The following is a 22,545-nucleotide window of genomic DNA, read 5'->3' on the forward strand; positions in this document are numbered from 1 at the left end:
CATTTACTCAAGGGGCTGCATGATTGGCTTTTGCCACTGGAAGGTTTACAAATAAGTCATGCAACTTTCATTTTCTCTAATGATTTATCTAAGCCAACAATCAAAACTGTTATTACCACTCAACATATATTGTACCTGCAAATTTTAAATGTCATAGAAGAGAAATTATGCAAGTGGAATCTACAGAATATCTTTGTTACTGTAACCAGCAACTTTAAAATTACTTTTATATCTAAATTTCTACCATAATATGGAGAGTAAGCAGTAAAACCTCTTGTCTTTTTTTTTTTTTTTTTCTGTTTTAGGTATGTTTCTAGCTGAGATGATTGAAAAGTATTTTGTGTCCCCTACTCTGTTCAGAGTCATTCGACTTGCCAGAATAGGTCGAATCCTGCGTCTCATTAAGGGCGCTAAGGGCATCCGCACTCTGCTTTTTGCTTTGATGATGTCTCTTCCTGCTTTGTTCAACATTGGTCTGCTGCTGTTCCTGGTCATGTTTATCTATGCCATATTTGGGATGTCCAACTTTGCCTATGTCAAGAGGGAAGCCGGTATAGATGACATGTTCAATTTTGAAACATTTGGCAACAGCATGATCTGTCTCTTCCAAATTACCACATCTGCTGGTTGGGATGGTTTGTTAGCCCCTATTCTCAACAGCGGGGAACCAGACTGTGACCCTCAGAAAGCTCATCCGGGCAGCTCTGTTAAAGGAGACTGCGGCAACCCTTCCGTTGGGATTTTCTTCTTTGTCAGCTACATTATCATCTCGTTTCTGGTAGTGGTGAACATGTACATTGCTGTGATTTTAGAGAACTTTGGTGTTGCTACTGAAGAAAGCGCTGAGCCCTTGAGTGAGGATGACTTTGAGATGTTCTATGAAGTCTGGGAGAAGTTCGATCCAGATGCAACACAATTCATGGAATTTGAGAAATTGTCTGATTTTGCAGCAGCACTTGAGCCTCCTCTTCATCTACCCAAACCAAACAAAGTCCAGCTTATTGCAATGGATCTGCCCATGGTAAGTGGTGACAGAATTCACTGCCTTGACATCTTGTTTGCTTTCACAAAGCGTGTTTTGGGGGAAAGTGGAGAGATGGATGCCCTCAGAATACAGATGGAAGACCGTTTTATGGCATCGAATCCTTCTAAAGCCTCCTATGAACCAATTACAACCACATTAAAACGAAAACAGGAAGAAGTATCTGCTGTCATTATTCAACGTGCTTATAGACGTCACCTTTTAAAGCGAACAGTAAAACAAGCTTCCTTTATCTATAATAAAAATAAAACTGAAGGAGGGGCTGGTCAGGGTATCAAAGATGAAATTCTAATTGACAAGTTAAATGAAAACTCATTTACAGAGAAAACCGATATAACTGCGTCAACAGCAGTTTGTCCACCATCTTATGATCGTGTAACAAGGCCAGTCAAAGAAAAGCATGAAAAGGAAGGCAAAGATGTTCAGAAATAAAAGTAAATTGCAAGCAAAATCATCTATGTGCAAAATAGTTCATAGCCTGTAAGGGTGATGTGTTTGTGTCAACAGGACTCCTGATGGGAGGTCTATGCCAAACGGACAGTTTTTACAAATGTACTGTATACTTAAGGTCAGTGCCTATTAAAAGACAGTGACCCCTCGTCAGTAACTGTGACTGTGATATGGGGAAACAACCTTGACAGGAGGTTACTGTTTTCACTACCAGCTGACACTGCTGAAGAGGAGAGAAAAAATGGCTACTCAGGCTGTAGGGACTAGTTAAAGGGGTGCAAACCAATAATTTGTGTGTTTAGCATAAAACAATACAGTAACTGTATCCACTGTTTGCATTTCAACTGCCACATATGTCATATTTTTACAAGATCTGTGTTGGTGGATTCATCTTTTTTTTATTCATATGTTGTTTATTATATGTGACTATTTTTGTAAATGGGGCTTCTGTTGGGGAAGGGTTAAGTACTACTTTACAGGTATAAGGACCAGGTGTTCTATTATATGACTCTCTAATATACAGACAGAAATGATTTGCATGAAGGCATGCTGCACTTATAGATCATGCATGAAAAAACATTAAGTCACAAAGAACAACAGGTTTTTTAACTCAGTGTCTCTGGAAAGGAATAATAAATTTTGAGGTGCTTAATTAATGTATTCATGTTGTATTACATCCAAACAAGTCTTGGTATGCCTGTAAAGTCCCCTATAATTCACAAGAGTAAAAATGGATTATTTTTTTACACAGACCATTAAATTTCAGAAAGAGCAAATTTCTTTCTAGGTCTAGAGTCACAGATTTTGTCAAGTTTTTCTGCATACAAACACTAAATGAATCTGCCCCAAACCATAGAATTGATTGAAAAGAGCCCTTTATAAAGTTGTTCTGCTTTATCCTGCAGTATTGTTTAGCCATCTTCAGCTCTCAGTAAGGTTGATGTTGTATATGTTAATGAAAAGCCCTCTGTTATGTAAATAGTAATTTTTAACCTGTGGTGCATGTTTGAGCAAACAAAGAATGACCTGAGCACATTTATTGCATCAAATATGTACCACAATAAGTGTAGCGTGCAAGCTTTTGACAGGTAAAATTATGTATTCTCTACCATTATAGATAGTTTGGATGCTATCAGTGCATGTTCATATTGCCTATGCTGCTGTTCCTTTTACTGTCCAGGATTCTTAAATATGGGAAGCCATACATCAGAGCTAAAAGAAATAAACTATTCAACAAGACCTCATTCCTCCATACCATTAAGCAATATTTTGCAGCTGTTTAGGAGCTTATTGGTTTTACATTTTTGAATTTTAAGTGAAATGCATATAGTGTGTATCCAAACTGTACAGACATGTTGAAAAACTACTAAACCTGTTGAAAATAATGTTAGAATTTTATAAGCAAATATAAATACTGTAAAAATCATTTTATTTTATTTTTCAGCATTATGTACATAAAATAACTGAATTTTATCTTCAGGTTGATGTCACACGATTTTTGTTACTTTCTGTTCATAGCACTTTTTCACAGAACTCCAGAGAGCAAGAGATGTCTAAGAGAATGGATAGCTTGTAGGTTCTTACTTTTTACTATATTTGCAAACATTTCAATACTGTCTGCAAAACAAGTTCATAATTTGCTTCCAAAAAACTAATTTTTTTGCAGCTGGGAAATGATGTAAAGTTTTAATTGAATGTCTAAGTAGTGCCTGCATCAGAAATTTTCAGATACAATTTTTCTTTCCCAGAATTTTTGTTTTTTTCTTTTTTTTTTGATTGTGATCTTTTTTTTAGTTTCATGCTGCATTAGAACAGTTCTAAATGTAATCTTGGGTCCACAATATTTTTTCACAAAGAGAAAGTAGCAAAATTGTATAATCAAACACATCAGGACATTTTATGTTTCTTACACAAGAAAATTAAATATAGATTACTTTTACTAAAATTATTGACTAATACTGTATTAGTGAACTGCATGCAGGAAAATGCTACTATTACCCTAACTGATGCTAAACAACATTACTAATGCGCCAAAATAATAAAGATTACATTTTTTATTGTATGTTCCTGTTGTTTTTATTACCTGAAATTAAAAAAGGTAGAATTTAAAAATGCACAGAATACTGAAAATAGGATACTGAAAACTTTTACTATTAAAATCCTAGCGCTGTCAAAATGCTGTCCTAAAGGTAGTACTGTTTTTGTATTAATGAGAAAGACAAAATACAGATGAGATATACTATTTCATAAAAGGAAACAGCAATATATAAAGATAAAATTATTATTTTTTAATTCCTAAAGAGGAAATGTTTGTTTTGGTTAGACTTTGTTTTGGTTTTGTACATAATACTATCTTTTTCAATTTTTCCATATATTGCCATGTAAGGACCTGCTCCTGCAACCTTAACTGTATTACAGTAACATTTTTCTGTATGAGGAGCATGCTACAAAGATATGCTGTATACTCTGGAATAGACACATTACTTGCAAATGGACAAAAATATGCTCTGGCTATACAAGAGCATTAGGCTACAGAAATACCTAGACAGGAAAGATATCACAGTGGGGATACTAGAAGAATGTCGATATCAAATAAAGTTTTTTTGCAGTGTATTTCACCTCCCACCTGAGTAAAAGAGAGACAAATCAAATATATTTCTTAAGACATTGCCAGATAAAACAGCTCATTCCATATGAAAATCACAGATGCAGGAATGTCATTGTTCAATAATAATCTCTGGAATATCTTGGAAGGAAGGGATGGATGCATGCCACTGAAGAACAGCCACCCTGTAAAGGTATCAGCAATATTTCATGACTGAAGGTAAGAGAGATTTGGTAGTTAAGAGGTTAACTGTAATGTTCAGCCATTACCAGGAAGGAAACTGAAAACATCCAAATCAACTGTAAAAGTTTTTTTGCCATAATACTGAAGTTCTTAAGCTAACAAACACTGATTCACAGATAGATCACCTGCATCTAAAGCCTTGTAGCACACAGAGGACCACAGGATTATGCGAATTTTTCTTCCACTAAGCAAATCCTCGTGACTGTCCTGTTAATCACCAACTGAGAATTTCTAATTCAACACATTAGACACTGAACATGATGATTCTGTGTGTTTCAACAGTACTGCATTGAGTGACTTCATACAGCAACTCCATGCAATGGAGTAATCAACAGTCAAACACTTGGGCTGTCCCAAATATATCCTAGGAGGCACATACCATTTATTTGAATGTGAAGAACTGAGCATTCTTCAGTTTACAAAGAGAAACTGAGGACAGGAAATAGTACTGCATGCATAATATTCCCCACATTAGATCATAAGAACCACTTTATTCTTGCTAATTCCTATTCATGAATAGGATACAGAACATCTCATATTCAAGTGCATTTCTGAAAAGGTGAATCAGTGTTGGAGTGAGTAACCATTTGTTTTCTTCTCAGGAATTTTTAAGAACATTTTCAGAAAGCATCACTATCCTAGAAGCTATCTTTTGTGGATACTAATATTGACAAAGCAAGCACAGCTGGAAAGTGGGACTGTCATTTACTCCTTATGGATTGTTTCAATGAATTTCTGAAAATATTCATTTTATATGCTTACATAATTTTACATTGCAGTCCCATACAACTTGTACTGAAGAAAGTCAGAAGTGAATACTGACCTTAGCATAAAACCAGTATGTGAGCAATCATGTTCTGTATGCTTGGGCAGGTGCTAATGCAGAAATAAAAATTCAAAGCATCTTTCCTAAAATTCATTACAGATCTTTTGAAGGAAGAAAGAGTTTCTCCTACACACAGAATTCAATTTCTCCTTCAAATTGCTCTGAAATGCATTATGGAAAAGAAAGTCTAAAACTTTGATACAAAGGCTTAAGTATCAAAGTATAAAAGATATGTATTTTCAGATTAGTATGTAGACAAAATAGGTCTTAAAAGGTTATCTTAAAAGGTATGTAAACTATCCACAATCTGACAGAAATAATAGACTGCTTCAAAAATCTAGCAGTAAGTTGAATAATATTATTCAATATTCTGTCTACAGATTTTAAACCTTCCTTTGCTCAAAAAATAGCTTTCAAGAAAAAAATAGAACTATACCATTGTAATTGCCGATTACAAGTCATAGTCACACAAAAATAAGTTTCTCACACCTATCTGAGGTTTTCAATGTTACAGAAGCTGAAATATTACGTGCAAGATTTGAAGCATGGTTTGCCTCCTTGTATTAAGCAGTAATTTTGATGGTTTTGCAAAGGATACTTTGTTTACATGTTAGATGGACTATGAAGGAAAATTATTTAGGAATATTTGTTTGGTTCTGGTAACTCTCAACAATGAAGGAAGATGCTTTCATATCAAGTGGAAATCCTGAATTTTACTAGTCTTTCCAACTCTGTAATTCACTGGGAGGAGGGAAAGAGCAAAGAATGGAACTTTCTACATTTCATTTCGATTTCATTTCTACAGAGCTTTACATAACCTGAAGAGCTCAATATTGTGGTCTTTGACAAACCTTACGGAGCTTGGGCCTCTTAGTAATCAGTCTAGTCGTGTCTAAGATTACAGAGCCTAAAAAAAACCCAGAGAATAAACATAGATTGTCAAAGCCTTCCATTCAGACAACAGCTTGTGTAAATATTCAAGACAGTGGGTCAGTGAGATGATTCATGAAAAAAAAATCCTCTGTAAACTATGGTTTCCTGATCTTTTAAGCATGAGATGCCAAAACTAATTTACTAGTGTACAGAATTGCTGAAAAAGCAACTGCAGTCCTAGATGACAATTTGGAGGTAACCTGCACAGCCCATACTGGGATGGCACAGACATCATGGCTCCTGAGCAGCCAGCCGGAATATCTTCATACATGTCAAGATATGCAATGGGAAGTATTAGGCTTTTTCAAAAAGAAAACGCGTGCAAAAAATTATCAAGCTAGCAACGCAGATCCAAGTAAAGCCTTTACAGCATTTATACCATTTCATACTCTTCACAAAAGCGATTCGGCCACCCGCCCCCGCGCCGTTAGCCGTCGGCCATTGGTCGTCAGCCGTTGGCCATCCGCCGCTGACCGCTATCCGAGCTAGCCCCGCCCCCCCGCCGCCAGGGCGCGCCGCACCCCAACCACCACCGACCAAACAAGGCGTGTTCCACCCTCTCCCTCTACCTGGTCTGCCGCCCACCCAATGGTTACAAACTCCCGTCGGGGGTAGCAAATGGGAACTCGCTCTGGTCTTACAGTCCCGCCTCCATCTCCTGAGCTGCCAATGGGACCAGCAGGCACGCTCTGCCTCTTCGCTGGCTTTCTTCCCTTGTCTCTCCCGCCTCTTTTCCCTCCAAGCCAATGGCGGCGCGCACTCCTGCCAGCCAGCGAATGGTACTGAGCTCCCGCCCCTCAGGCCCTCGCCTTTCTGCTGGCCCCGCCCTGGCGGCCCTGGCTAGCAACGCGCTGAGGCGATGGACGCCGCGGGGCAGCAGGTGCGGGCGGCTGCCGCCAGCCGCGGGGGAGCCGGGGCTGGCGGGGAGGAGGGTGAGCGCGGCGGGCGGCGAGGTCTCCTGCGGCCCCGGGGCGGAGTGCCTGCCCGAGGGCCCGGCTCTGACCGGGGCCGCCTCCTCCGCAGGCCTTGTTGAACTACTACTGCCAGGAGGGCTACTTCCAGCACGTCCGCGCTGCGGCGGAGGAGGCGCTGGCGCGGCTGGGCAGCGATCCCGTGCTCCTCTTCTACCGGGCCTACGGCGCCCTCAGGGCAGGTGAGGCGGCGCTGGGGGCGGGCGCCGCTGCCGCGGCGGCGCTGGGGCGGCTCCCGGCCTGCGAGGGGGCTCGGCCGGGCCTTGGCGCAGCGAGCCCGGCGGTGGCTCCCGTCAGGGGCTTCTCCCTTCCCAAAAGTCAGCTGCAGCGGCTGGCCGGGAGCTCGCGGTGCTCCTTGTCTTGGAGCGCCCTCCGGCCGCTTCGCAGGCGTGCAGATTCCTCGAGTGCTTGGTTCGGCTACTGTCTGGTCCCCGCTGGCTCTTTGAGGATACGAACTTGAAAAATGGTATGTGAAAATAGGTTTGTCTGTGAATGGGTGGAAGTGATGAGCAGATCAGGATATGCTGTGCTGTCCTGGTCTGTGGAGCTGAAATGCTTGTCAGCCTGCCGTTTTTAAGGTAAGCTTGTTGGCTCTGGGGACAAGGGACAATTTAGTAGTGCCCTGCCCAAATGCCCATTGCTTTGTATCACAAAGATAAATTTGCTGGTTGTTCCAGCTAATATCTCCTCTCTTCAATACAGTTATATGTAACTTTGTACCCATCTGCTTCTGGGGAGCTGCCAAATAATTCCTGTTGGGAGAATCCTCATATGCATTAAACTGTTCTGAGAAGTTGGTTAACTAAATCCATGTTGCTGAGAGTCATAGAATACTAATCAGTAACCCAAAGCTTGTGTTACTACGGATGACTGTTTGTTTGTTTTCTAGAAGTAAACTGGTAAGGTAGATACACTTCAGCATCTGCCTGGCAGTATCTGCCCATGTGCTGAACTCAGTTACTAAATGCATATCTTTAAAAAAGTTGTTTATGTGATAGCATTTACAGCAAGTTAAATACCTTCATATAGGCAGTCAAAAGCTGCTATTTCATATTACTTCAAAGAGGTCCCTCTATATTTTGGAAATTTCCAGTCTAAATAAAAAAAATCTAACGAGTCCTGGAAAACAAAGCAGGTATAAATAAACAAAAAGTATTTTTAGACTTCATTTCTGGACATCTTTTAAATTATTGAAACTAAAATAAGGTAAAGTATATTAAATTGGATTTTTGGGGCATCAGTAAGATTTGTGTAACTTCTTGTGGGGGAAGAAGGAGGAGATGGCAGTAGGAAGCATTCCAAGGGTAGTGAGATGCTGCATCTGTTCCCAAACTCCCTGTTTGTTTTTGTGTGGTTTTACAATCATACATTCCTATTTTTCAAAAAACTTTCTTTCTTTTTCTATTGATCTTCAAAAGATTCTCATGAACCAAGCAAAAATTCTGGCTATATGAAGAAACAGGAGTGCAAATGGCTGCTGAATGCCCCATATAAACCAAATAATAAAGATGTTTTTCATCTTTATGGCAGTTGGCAGAACTAGCACATAACTGCTTTCCAGTTCTTTGCACTGAGGTGCTTTTTTCTTTCGTGCATTTGAAAGACTTGCACAAACATGAAAATGGTTGTGTGAATAATGATGTAAGCTCTATAGAAAGAGTTATCAAAGGCAGAAAATAAAAAATTAAGGAAAAAAATTTAAGTCAGGTTTTGGTGCTGATATTTTCTGTCCTCAAAGAGAGAAAGCTTATTCTGCTCTTGTTTTCACTAGGTGACATTCAAGACAGTATTTGGCAACTGGAGTCTATTAAAAATAAACAGGAGGTGTCACTTTGTACAATGATGGCTCTAATTTATGCCCATAAAAAGAGCCCTAATCCAGGTATGATCAATAAGACAATACTGTTTAAAGTTTTACGTGGTTGTTTAATGTCTATAAAAGAGTTTTGTAAGTTATGACCTGAGAGCTGTAGATTATTTCAGCTTTTTTTTAAAAAGATACACTTCAGCTTTGTGTTTAATGTAGTGTCTAGTAGTATAATTGAGTGAAATGTATCAAGATTGTAAACAGCAATACCAAAATACAAAACTACGAAAAGTAAGATTGAATTTTAAAATAAAACACTAAAAAAACCCTCTAATCTTGTGTTATCTACCACAATGAAAAAGCTTCCATGGCGAATACTTGAATCAAGATGTTTCTGGTTGTTTACTATTGACTGATGCTAGTTCTTCTGAGCAGAGCTGCAACTTAAGTAAGGAGTCATGAAAGCCAGGCCATTTCTATCTTTCACGTTACCTTTACTTTACAAATGGATAAAAGAATTTGGTAGACTTTGGTACTCCTTTCTCCAATCTAAAAACTGCAATATTTTGCTCAAAATTAGATTCTGGAAAAAAAATGTGAAGAACACAGATAAACTGAGTTGTCATTAAATTGTTGCCATAGTGTCTTGACTCTGCAAATTGATAACTCTATTATTGCAAACCTTATCAAGCAGCATGATGTGAAACTTAGCTCTGACTAATGGCATCGCTCTTATTTGAAGTCCTGACAACTACTACTGTAGTAGTAGTGAAATTACTGTTCACTTAAGTACTCCTTGTGAAAGTCACAGCAGTAAGAGTCTGGCTTTTAAATTTACTAGCTCATTAAAAAAACCCCAAAAAACAACACAGAAATGAATGCTGATAAAAGTGAAATATTTGGCAGCAAGTCCCACACAGTAAACAAAACACGTCAACAGATGATTAACCTGGTGAGAATAGCTGACAATAACAATGAGGATGTGAGGAAAATGAGCTTTAGATCACACGTTTTCAAAGTATTCTGGACTGCAGTCATCTTGTATTCAGCATGTTAGAGTCACTCTACAACTACTGCTTACTTAGCAGCCATTGATATAAATATGAAACTTATTGACAGGTTTCTGTTTACCTGGCAGAAATCTCAGCTAGGAGGTTTGTAAAGTAGTTGGGTTTTCACATAAATGGCTATGTTAATGGGACCCCTGTTCTGCCTTTTATGTCTGTATGTACTTGATTAATATTTTCAGTTGGGAGGGAATGCCTATATGTTTACCAATATACAACACAGAAAACAGTGTTTGCTTTGGAAGTCCTTGCTTTGTATGCTGCTCTTCTGTAATATTTTGAGACGGTATCACAAAAGACCTGAACAAAACCTTTTCAGATCGAGATGCTATTCTAGAGTTGGATGCAAAAATGAAGGAGCAACGTAAAACTGCAGGACAACAAGCTCTGTACTATGCAGGATTATTTTTGTGGCATCTTGGTCGCGAGGACAAAGCCCGTGAATATGTTGATAGAATGATCAAAGTTTCTAATGGTGGTAAAGAGGTAACTCTCTTTTTTCTTTTTTTTTCCCCTCCTATATAAAATAAGAGTAGGAATATGTATACTGTGAAACTAGACTTACTGATCCAATGCTATGTGGAGGCTAATCAGACTGTTTTGTGTTTTCAGTATTTTTTTCTTCTTAATATCTAGTTACATCAGTTTTGCTATTTGAGGCTCAGCGTCATGGTGATTCCTAGCAAAAACCTAAGAGTGATGGTCTCTTCCATTGCTCTTAGAGAGGGAGGCATCCCCTTTTAAATAGAAGATTCAAAAATATCTGGAGTATCTGGGCTTTAAAATTTCAGCATTTGATAAATAATAAAGGCAAAATTTGTCGAGGGTCTTACTGAATGTAATTTATTTTAAAATCTGCATGAGTATTGTATGTAGCAACACCTTCTGCATTTATCTGCAGATATGAAAGTTTGCCATTTTTAGAATCTTTAAATGGAGTTGTGGAATTTTTTTCCCCCCTTCCTTGAATTCAGGCTGATTTTTCTCCCCTGCCCCCACCTAAAAAAAAATAAAATAAAAATAGATCACTTGAAGGCAGAGCTGTTTAAATTGTTCTAAGTTGTTCTCTCTCCCTGTGAGCAGTGCAATACTCTTACAAATGACATCAGTATTTAATGTTTTCTCTGAATTGTTTCTTTGTGTGGTACAGTAGACTGCTCACTTTGAGTTGTAATTCACAGTTTTATAGTTTCTATGATATTACAAGAGTTAGAAATCTATAATTATTCTTAACTAATTTCTGAAATTACATTACTAATTTAAGTAATATCTTAGCTTTTGAACATATCACTAAGAAAATACCAGTAATTGAAGAAATAGTTAAGGACATTGTAAAGCCTATGTGTTGATTCCTAATAGGAATAGAGATATACTTATTTTGGCACAATAGCAGTATTTGTGACTCTTTTGGAACGCTGCTCAGTAGGAAATATTACAAGCTGAAGTATTTAATGGCTTTCAAATAATTTTTATTTTTGTGGAAGGACATGTGCATATATAAAAATACATATTAGTGTTTAAATGTATATAAAAATATTTTCCTTTTTTCCAGAGTTCCCTGTACACTTGTGTGTGTATATATATCCCTTTTCCTGATTTAACACTATGAAGTTATGTGTACATTTATTGGGGGGGGAATGTTATGCTTAGACTTAATTTAGTACTATTGCTTATTATATATAGGGTTTTTTGATCGAATATTTTATTGTATACTTGTTACATAGAAATAAAATCCCTCCTATTCTTTTAAATGCTTTAGTATATGAATTTCATCCCATTTCTGTTGCATAAAAAATCATAACTGATTGTTAGCAAAATAGGGCTCTCGTACTAACCTTGGGGTTTTAAATATGTGGTGCTTTTTTTCATTTCATTTTAGAAAATGACTAGCAATATTTTCTAGTATGAACTTTTTTGTTTTGCTAGTGATTATAATTTGGTAAATAATCCACTTCAGAACACTTCAAAGTAGATTAAATTTACTTAAGTAAACCTACAATCAAATAGCAGGAACATATAAAAGAAAAACATATTTTAAATGTGAAAGGTAGCTTTTCATTAAAGGAACTATTCTTTAATTAATGAATTGAACTACTATGTTTTTGTTAGAGTACTGTTTGGGATTTTGGAAATGTCAGGTCTTTGTCCCCTCGCACAAGAGGGTTTTTTTTTTCTTTTAGTCAGATACTAGAAGAAGAAAGCAAGTTTCCCTTCTTTTTCAGAACCCCAGAAGTTTCTTGGTGTCTGATGATATAAACCAAACTTTAAGAAAAAGATACTCTGCAGAAATATGTGCAGAAAATACTCTTAAAATCTAGGTGACGACTTCTGCAAGATTTTGCTCTGACTGCCTAGCATGTTAGTCTAGTTCAGAGGCATTGTTGTTTCTTAATTCTGTAATGCTATTTGATTATTTTCAATTTAATGTTGTAATGAATTATTAACATTTTAGCTTGTGTTGCAGACTGGTTATAATTTCAAATGTGTTTTAAAAGTTAATTAAAATGGATATTTTCATTTACTCTTACTTTAAGTCCTAATTTGTTATTAGATTATTTGGACTTATTGCTATGAAATATCTAATTTCTTTTGCTACCTAGTTAGTGAAAAATTCCAATTTATATTTTGCTTTCAGGGATTGATTCTAAAAGCATGGCTTGATCTCACCTGTGGGAAAGAAACTCATATTAAAAAAGCTGTGAAGTATTTTGATGAAGCACTGCAGGAAGGGAATGATGTTTTTGCTCTGCTTGGTAAAGTAAGCTTATTTTACAATTTTAACACTTTATAAATACCGTATTAGTAAAACTCTGATAGAATGATTAGAGAGATGCTGAGAAAAATTATCCATGACAAGCGCGCTTGTCAGAAGTAGAAATTTAGCGGGGGGGGAAGGAGGGAGCACAGGGAGCAGGGGAGGGTGGGGGCAGTTGTTTGTTTAAATAATTTTCCATTTTTTTTCCTGGCGAACTACAGCTGGTAACTATTTGTTTCTGCACATTTATGTTTCTTTTAAATATGTTAAAATGATACTGTTTCTTTCTTAGAATATAATTAGCTAGTGAGTGAAACTTAGGGTCCACCAGCCACCAATGTAAAAAAGAAGCTATAGGTTAAATATGATCACTCCAACCATGTACTGAGCTTATGGTTATACTATAAACACAAGAAAAACTTTTTTTTCTTTCCTGTATTGGTATATTAGAGATGAGTTTTCAAAACACTTGAACATGTAAAATTGAAAGCAAATTCTTCCTGTTGCAAGAGACACCTGTCAACATCACAGAATTGCTGTGTCATCACAAAAAATTGTAGTAGTTAGACCATGAAACTGCAGTGTTTATAAACATCTTATATGGTATTTTAATTGTCACTTGTCCATTTCAAGTGTTTGATTATATTTCATTAAGGTAACACCATGACTTTTTTTCTTTACAACAATTTTTGTTTCAAAACTTGGTTGTTACTTGTGGATATAATGTTTGTTTAGTCTTCTAAGACTAAATGCAGACTTCTAGAAAAAATTGCTTAATTAATGAAAATAAGACTAACATTCGGAAAAGTATGCACAATAGTATTTGGGTACGCATGTGTTCGTGGCTCTATGTGGGCTACTGAATTCAATTACCAGTGTATTTCAAATTTAGTTACAGCAATTACACTTTAGACAGTTACCTTGCTATGGCTTAAGAAACTAACTTTTAGTACGTACTATATTTGCACCAGCTCTATCTCAAAATTTGAAATAAAATGGCATGCACTTAGTCACCTGGTGTATGGTAACTTTTAACCATTATAGCAGAATTGAGCATCTAAGCCCTAAGTTGATTTCTACTCAGAGGGAATTAAACGAATGCTGCTCTTACCTTATTTAAAAGTGTGATATTCAATACCTGTGGAGAAGCCTTATATTTAGAGTATCCCATAAAATGCTTTATAATGAAATATTGTTAATTTTGAAAACAGTGAACTACAGAGTGTGGGTTTTCTAAATTCTGCATATCTCAAGGCTTGAAAAATTGTTTAAGTTCTACAGGTTGTGTTCAATATCCTAAAATTTTGAGATTCTTAATACATAACTATTCGAAAGCTAACAAGGAAATAATGCCTCTCAGTTACTACTTTCAGCTGCGTCCATCTTTTTCTTATGGGTAACTGACCAGTAAGTTTTAAATACTGTACTGCAGTTACTTTTGTTATGGAGGTGCTTAGCAAGCACTGGGTTTTACATGTCATCTTTTGCTTTTTGATTGTTGCAGAATCTCTAATTGTGGTTGAAACCGAGGTAAAAATATTATTGAAGTGTGTGTGTAGTGTGTGTGTGTGTGTATATATATAATAATATATTCCGCACAGACTTTTCCAGATTTTCTTGTGAAAGAACTTCTGAATCTTTTCACTTCTGTGAGAGTACAGGCTTTTGATGACTTCTCTTCCTTTCATTAGGCACAGTATTTTGAGGTCCGCCAGAATTACTCAGGAGCTCTGGAAACTGTGAACCAGATAATTGCAAACTTTCCAAACTTCCTTCCTGCTTTCATAAAGAAAATGAAGCTACAACTAGCCTTGCAAGACTGGGAACAGGCAGTCGAAACAGCACATAGGTTGAGTATGAAGTAGCATGTCACTGGTTATGCTCTTGCCGTGCTTAGAGATTAAGAATACTTTGAAAATAGGTAGCTGGGTTTTCATTCATGTTCAAATAATCAAGAAAATATTTCTGTGATCTAGTATGTGATACTAAGAAGATTGATCCAGATCATCTAATATATTTTTAGTGTGTGTATGCTGTCTGAATTTTAAAGTAAATTGATTTTTAAAAGAACCTAGCCTCGCAATGCATGGGTATGTGGGTTGATTTTGGAGGGAGTGCAATGGAGGGCCTGTTCTGAGATAGACATGAAGCGTTAAAGCTGCGCTTTCAGCAGAGAATTACAATTCAAAGTGACTGTGTGATACAAGTTATGACAGCTGTCTCTGTCAACATTTTTTAACACTGTCTCCTTCATAGCTTGATTTTTTTTTTTCTTCTAAAAATTTTTCTCCTTTCTTTTTGTTAGAGGCATATTAGCAGAAAAAGTTTTGAGATCATTTTAAGATGGATAGATTTTGTGAAAAGCTTTTCTTGATAAATTTTCTCATAGCTTTATGTATGATAATATTGCATTTTAAAAACTAGCTCAGCTTAGGAACCTCAAGTGAATTTAAATGTTATTGAATATTGAGGGGATCCTTAAAACAAAGGAGGAGGAGCCTTAAATCCGTATTTTTAGTAATTGTCTGCCTGATTTTCCATGCACCAAACAGTTTGCATTGTCCAAAAGAATCATTTGAGTTTTAATAACTGTTGAAAATAAGACATGTCTAAGTATAGAATTCTGAACCTAACTTGGCACCTGTTGTTGTGGGGTTTTTTGTGTCCCGCCCTCACCCCCGAAGAATGACACTAACCTTTCCTTGCACAACAAACAAAACTCTGGAAAAGCCACAAAGTCTTTGAAACAATTTTCTTGATAATGGGTGCTACAGCTGTTGGGCACCTCGTCAGTAAAAACTTTCAGTTCGTTTCTCAGAGTTCTTGAAAACAGGGAGTATTACTTTCTATTTTTTTATGTACTGTTTGCACATGGATAGTGTGTGAGAGATATTTGTATGTGGATCTCATCCTGTAAAACTTAAACTCAGTGGGCTGGAACTTTTTTCCTGTATAATTATGGCCAGGATCTCTGATCAAAAGAGGCTGTATCCTCCGGGTTCTTAAACTATGAATTTTCTACTATTTTAAATTATAAGGCAAATAGTACTAGAAAAGCTGTAAATAATAGAAAGATAATACAAAACCATCTGGATTAAAGACCTTTTAAAAAGGATTTTGATGTATATAAAGTAATATCTATATTAAAGATGTGTTCAAATTTTATGCAATTTAACTGTTTTCCACTGAAAATAAGTTGTATTTCCTCTCTTAATTTTCAAAGTTTTGGCAGTCCATCTTGGTGTCAAAAACATAAGGTGCTTATTTGGAGGGGGAAAAAAACTAAAAAAACAAACAATTTTTTTAACACATGTTATTAAAGTGTATTTTAATCCCTTTTAGGATAAAAGAAATCATTGAGCAAAGTTTTTGGTTTCTTCAGATTCATCTTTATTTGTTTTTAGACTGTTGCAGAAGGATACTCTCAATTTAGAAGCCATAAGAATGGAGGCTCTGCATTATCTGTGTAGGGAAGGAAATATATCTGAGGTGAGTCTATTAGCAGACTGTTGAGCATAACTTAGCTTTTATAGTGACTAGATCCCACATACATGATCTTCCTTGCGTCCTTCCCCTTGGATACTCTGTCTGGTCCTGTGCTGCACTACATACTTACAGGAGGAGGTATGTTCCCTCTTTCTGATACAGGAGGAGGTGTATTCCCCTATTCTGACCCATGTGGCTGCTCTGGCATTTTGTTGGGATGTTTTCCAGGTACAGAAGGAAACATTGGCTGCCCAAGTGTATTTTACTTCCTGTATGTTCTTTTTATAAATTCTTAAGTTATTGCAAGTATGTTGTTTGTTTTAAGTATATTATTAATAGAAATAAAGTGAGCTCTTGTAGTGATAAATTTTTGGAAGGGGGCCATGTTCTATTAACACTGTATCTGCAAGATTAGATTGTGCAATCCTGTGTTTTGTCCACCCTTTTTTTGACAAGGAATGTTTTTATAGGTCTGTGAGTTCTCTTTAATGTTTCTTTCCTCTCCCTAGATCCCTTTTTGCACAGGAGTGCATATATGGTGGTTCTGCCACTTTTCAGGAAATATCATGGAAAAAAAATCATTGAATAACTTTAAATATCTTCTTATTTTATGAAAATGCTAGTATAATAAATTTAAATGTAGATTTAGCAGTAAATGAAAAGTGATTTTGGTGTTTTATAGGGTTATTTAAGTTTTAGAGGAGAAGATATTTCAGGTTGTTTAATGCTTTCTTTAAGCTGCTGTAAAGAATTCTTTAAAGTTGTTAATCAGATTAAAAAGTCTTACTGGGCACAGTCAAAGGAAATGCAGAAACGTATATCTTACAGTAGCAATTGCAAACTCCGATTCATTAAAGCTTTCCAGGAATTTATTAAACTTGCTTAACATCATAAGATGCAAACAGAAGATTCTGGAGTAAAATGTCAAATGTGACCAAGACTCAGATCTAGGAAAAAGATCGTAAAAACCTTAAATGAGACTTAAGCATGAATCGAGTGCCTACATCAAAAATCATATAAAAAGCTTATAAGCATTTAGGTTATTATTTCAACCCTAGAGATGCCTGAAGTACCTTAAATGTTTAAGAAACAGTAATGTTGAAAGAGCATCTAGAAGTGCTTCAGTTTTGCAAGGAACTGAAGAGCATGCATGCCTGTATCACTCTGAAGCTCTAGGACAGTTAACAGATCAGACATTCCTCAGACTGTCTTGCTTCATGGGACTCTTCCCATGAAGAAGAGTATTGATTTGATCAGACTTGGCTCAAATCAGTCACTTCTAAAGCACAGCAAGAGGCTGTGCGGTGATCTACTTTATTGTCTCTTTACTATTCCAAAGTATTTTTCTAGAAATTCCTGAATAAATCTAACTCCTAACCCTGAAAAATTCTGACTTTGAGTTTCAAGATACTTTACATAGTAAAATATTATGCAACTAATTTTTAGTGAAAACTTTTCAGTTGTCCTAATGTACTTGTTCCTTCTTTTTCTAATTATGATTCCTTTTTTTTTTTTAAGGCTTCAGCAAGATTGGGAGACTTAATTAATGCACTGAACAGATTGGAACCACGTAATCCACAGCTCTGCTGTAAAATGGCTCTAGCTTTCAGTAGAACAGTGAGCATGCTTTTTTCTTATGCAAGATGCAGTTATGTATACATCCTCGTTTTGATTTATTTTCTGATAGATGTTAAGTGTCTACTAAAAAACGCTTTGCAGAAAGTTGAAATAGGTTAACTTGTGTAGCCTTTGGTATCTGAAGTTTTAAGTTTCACATTGTGTGAACTGAAATACTTGAGCCATCTCATTGCAAGAAGTGTTTTTACTGCTTGTTTTTAAATGAGAAACAGATTTCCAGTGAAAATACCCTCAAATGTCCACTGACCATGTTCTTACCGAATGTAGGAAAAGTGACAATGGTTGGGTAAGGTTAATCACACAGCCTTGAAACTGAAGTTTTCTTTAATTTGTTTGTTGTAAGCTTTTTAAGGAAGCATTCAAAGCAGCTATCAGCTCTCCGTGTAGAATTATCTTTGCTATATGATATTATATATTTATATTTGAATCCAACACACTTTAATGTCACAATTCCATAAAATTATTGCCGATTAAATTAATCTAATGAAATGTTATTGTCTTAATTGCTGCAGCAATACTCAGTGTGCAAACTTTAAAATTCTGGAGAGATTGTTTAAGTATCTTTTTCTAAATGAAACTGAAAAATCTGAACAGCTTAGAGTAAAAGGTTATTCTTATCTTTAGTGTGGCCGCAACCAACTCATCCTTCAACATACACAAACCTTAGTTGAAAGAGCATTTGGTTTGGCATCTGATAATGCAGAGTTTGCTACTGAACTTGGCTACCAAATGATTTTACAAGGGAAAGTCAAAGAAGCTTCAAAATGGTACAAGACTGCTATGACACTTGATGAAACAAGTGTTTCTGCACTAACTGGTAAGGCCTTATGCTTGCTTTTTTGCTGCTTTTTTTTTTTCTTCTTTTTTTAACTAATAGGTAAAGAGCATTGGGCAGTGTTTTCTGTGTTCATCTTATGCTGTCTTCCTTATAGCAATGGTTTCCCCTGTTTGAATAGGTCTTTCAGTCTTCCTTTTCAAAAGAGAAACTTTTCTCCTTTCAGTTAGAACTCTTAAAGTAACGGTAAGGATCAGAGATTTAGGTGTGTATACCTATGTGTCGTGGATGGTTTTTAATATGAAAGTATTTATTACATTTTTATTAATTTATGAAAAAGTGTTTAAATTAGCAAATTGCACTCTTTTCAGCAGGCATTACCATTCCACTGTGTTTTAGTACAATGCCTACATGGTCCAAGACTAGAGAGCTCTTAGGCGCTAGAGGGAACTTCAAGGTCAGTTGACAGAGCAAGGTATTATCTTCCATGGCTAAGACTGAAGTACATATTTAGGCACATGTCTAAATTAAAGAAACACAATTCAAAATATCTGAAACTTACTGTAACTTAGGTGTTTGAGGTATGCACATATTATGTTTTTTGAAAAAAGCAGTCCGCTTTTGACGAAACCCAATTGCTATCAAGAAAATGGACAATAAACATGGCACACTTGCATCACAGCATTTTTCCTGTGTTTTTCTCCATGACTGTGCCATTGCCTTCTACTTTGTTATTTAAACAATACTAAAAACTTAGTGTTGTGGGGGTGGGGGGAATGGCTGTCTTTTGTTTATTTGTTTTTGTGTTTTGTACATGTTTTGAGTTTGGAAGCCAAGCTTTACATTGCTTTTATTCATGTTATCCTGGAACAGATTGAAGATACAATGTTTTAACTTTTAACTTTGTAATACTAGGAATGAGATCTGTTATGCAACTACTTCATAGCATTGCATATGTTATTGTATTGCTTATACATCATCCAGTCTAGGTGTTTCTAAGTACATTACCATTATAAATCTTAATCTATTCTTTTTCTTATCATCACTTTATTAAAAGGCTGAAGAGTTTGCAGTGTACAGAAAAGCTGATTATAGAAAAAGTTACTTTTGGAGAACAAAATGTGTGCTCAGCTATGAAGATGAATCTGAAATAAAATGTTTTAATATGTTGCAGGAATTATTCGCTGTCAGCTAACACAGGGGCAGTTAGAAGATGCAGAGCAGCAGTTGGAATTTCTTAATGAAATTCAACAGTCCATTGGGAAATCTGGGGTAGGAGATGTCTTTCTGCATTAAAATACTTCAATTACAATCTGAATTTTAGTCCTACTGATACCAGCTAGTTTATGTTCCATATTTCTATCACTTGAGCAGAGCATTCTTAATGCAGCACCATTTTATCTAACTCATTTTTTTTCCCCTATCAATCTAAGTTAATGTGTTACTTAACTTCGCAACACAAAACTATTTGCTTATTTAAAATTTATCTCTGAAGATAAGATTGAAATAGCGGGGAGGAAGGTATACTAATTATTTTCAGGATTTTGCAGTTAGAAAGCTTTATAGCTTCTTGCACAAATTAAAGGAATGCATCGATACAGTAATTATTGGTGTCATTTACAATAAACATCTTAAATATTCCTACACATAAAGAAGGAATGGCTAACACTAATAATTACATACTACTGCATGAGTATGAGATGAATGTATCTGGAATGTTGAGAATGTTCTGTTTTTTTTCTGTAGGAATTATCTTTCTTGCGTGCAGTCTTAGCTATGAAAAAACATATGAGACAAGAGGAAGTTATTCCCTTACTGAATGATGTTCTGGACACTCACTTCTCATCTTTGCGTGGTTTTCCTCTTGGAGTGGAGTATTTTGAAAAATTAAATCCTGATTTCTTGCTAGAAATTATTAGGGAATATCTTAATTTTTGCCCAGCACAGGTAAGCAGCCAGAGACCACATCTGTCTGAAAATGGGAATTATTCTTGGGTTTTATTTTGAGATCACTTAGTTATGAAGCAAAAATTTAGAAAATTTTCCCCTTCAAAATGTGAATTTATATGAAGTAAAAAATGTTTTATGTTTTACCACTTTTTAATCTGAAACTAGGAAAATATATCTTTCATGAAGTGAGCAAGATGCAATAATGATATTTGAGGAAGATTTGGGTATAGGTTTAATAAACAGCATGTATTTGTAATTTTTTAATATCTCATTTGATCAGGAAACTATAACAATACAGTGAACAGAACTATCTTAATGTGAAGCCTGGATGTTCACAATGTGATTATTCTGTTCTTGAAATATTTTATCAGCTCAGGATATCTTTCCAGTGAACATTTGTTCCATTTCATTTCAGTTCCTTTTATGTGTTGGTGCAAGTCAGCAGAATACTAGTATTTTTTCTTCTGTTCTTAAATTTTTATTAATCCCAAACAAAAATCTTCCTTACCTAGATAGCTAATTTTCTGTGTCTGAATTTGCTCTAGTTTTGGCAATAGTAGAACTTCATAAACTGAATGGGGACCTGACATCTCCAAAGCAGAAAAGAAAAACATTTACGTTTCCTTAAAGTATGTTCCTTAAAATAGATTATTCCTCTGAAATGGCTGGGAGAAGACTTTGTTATCCTGTAACGTAGCAGAGTTATATAATTATAGCTGCTAAATGTAGAACCTTCCTGTAAATATTTGCTTATGTACCATTTTAATATCTCAGCAGCAAATTAATAGTTTTCCATTGTTATGCTCTGTCACACCATCTGTAATGAAAGGGCAAGGTTTGAAAGTCTAAAACTTTAATAGCAATGTCAATGTCATCTAGTTTTGTATGCAAGTGAAGATAGCATAAATAAGCAATGTCATTCTATTAAGTAAACCTTATCTGAAGATTTCCCTGCGGTATTTTCCAGAATTAATCAATGATGATGATGGTTCTTTAGCTTAGAAAGAAAACTGTTTTTGAAACTATTGTCCATAGTAGAATCTGTAAAAGACAGATAAAGAAAACCAGGAAAATCCTTTTATTACAAAAAGAGTTTGTGACATTAGAAACTGAGTTTATTCAGGTGGCAGGGCTTCCATTTTGCTGGCAGAGGATTGCTGCTCCCCCAGGACATGTGTCCTGAGGAAATGTGTTAGCTCTGAACAGAAGGCTTTTTCCTTGGTTATATACAACTGATTCCCTTCAGGGAACTAATTAAAGCAGTAGAAGGAAGTGAACAACATTTCTAATACAAGCAACTAAAATGTCATACATTATACTAGCAGTTTATATGAGAGCAGCTGTTTCTCAACTGCTATTTTCAGTTGCTAGTTGTGTGGATGTATTCTGTGGAATGAAATGAGGGCAGGAGGGACAGGTCTGGCCCAGTACCTTTTCTTTCCATCCTTCTGGTCATTCCAGCATGGCTTTCTTGAAATTTAATTCATATTACCATTATGTAGAATCATTTGACATGGTAATTCAGAGTATATGGCCAAACATTTGTACCTTCGCTCTTTTTAGCTTATGTCAGATTTGAATTGTTAGATCTTCCTTGGGGTCAGTGAGGCTATTTTGTGTTCCTGCTGATATTCAGATTTTATTTATTTATTTATTTATTTAACTCCTAGCCTGCAAGTTCTGGGCAGTCTCCTTCACCACTTCTCAAGCACTGTGCCTCTGTTCTTGAAACTGTGGTAAGAACTGTGCCAGGTCTTCAACAAGCTGTCTTTTTATTTGCGAAGGTGAAATACTTGTCAGGTAATACTTTAGCTAATGGCTAGCTAGTCACCCTTTATATGAATTGAATGAATGAAATTATTTGCACACTTTTAAAACTTAGTCATAATGAATAAATACTTTTTCTTCCAGTGCAGTGTGCTGCATTACAATTAAGTGAAGAGCACTTGCACTTTTTTTGTGTGATTTTTATGAGTATATTCTAATTCTAAAATGCA

At 35.9% G+C, this 22,545-nt stretch overlaps 2 protein-coding genes across 2 annotated transcripts in view; both read left to right on the forward strand.

Annotated features, from left to right (window-relative positions):
• The window catches only part of LOC106499102 (sodium channel protein type 1 subunit alpha), a 73,208-nt gene extending 69,654 nt beyond the window's left edge, over window positions 1-3,554 (forward strand). The window contains exon 26 of the mRNA XM_067298539.1: window positions 306-3,554. Coding sequence (XP_067154640.1) covers window positions 306-1,474 — 1,169 coding nt within the window. The 3' untranslated portion in view covers window positions 1,475-3,554. The remainder of the gene's footprint in view (window positions 1-305) is intronic.
• A 3,388-nt stretch (window positions 3,555-6,942) lies between these two features.
• Window positions 6,943-22,545, forward strand: part of TTC21B (tetratricopeptide repeat domain 21B) — a 43,694-nt gene continuing 28,091 nt past the window's right edge. Inside the window, exons 1-12 of the mRNA XM_067299109.1 lie at window positions 6,943-6,979; window positions 7,123-7,252; window positions 8,842-8,952; window positions 10,264-10,430; window positions 12,580-12,702; window positions 14,391-14,548; window positions 16,104-16,188; window positions 17,704-17,802; window positions 18,448-18,640; window positions 19,773-19,870; window positions 20,345-20,545; window positions 22,219-22,348. Coding sequence (XP_067155210.1) covers window positions 6,959-6,979; window positions 7,123-7,252; window positions 8,842-8,952; window positions 10,264-10,430; window positions 12,580-12,702; window positions 14,391-14,548; window positions 16,104-16,188; window positions 17,704-17,802; window positions 18,448-18,640; window positions 19,773-19,870; window positions 20,345-20,545; window positions 22,219-22,348 — 1,516 coding nt within the window. The 5' untranslated portion in view covers window positions 6,943-6,958. The remainder of the gene's footprint in view (window positions 6,980-7,122; window positions 7,253-8,841; window positions 8,953-10,263; window positions 10,431-12,579; window positions 12,703-14,390; window positions 14,549-16,103; window positions 16,189-17,703; window positions 17,803-18,447; window positions 18,641-19,772; window positions 19,871-20,344; window positions 20,546-22,218; window positions 22,349-22,545) is intronic.

Source organism: Apteryx mantelli, chromosome 6 (genome assembly GCF_036417845.1).
Source record: "Apteryx mantelli isolate bAptMan1 chromosome 6, bAptMan1.hap1, whole genome shotgun sequence".
Lineage (NCBI taxonomy): Eukaryota > Metazoa > Chordata > Aves > Apterygiformes > Apterygidae > Apteryx > Apteryx mantelli.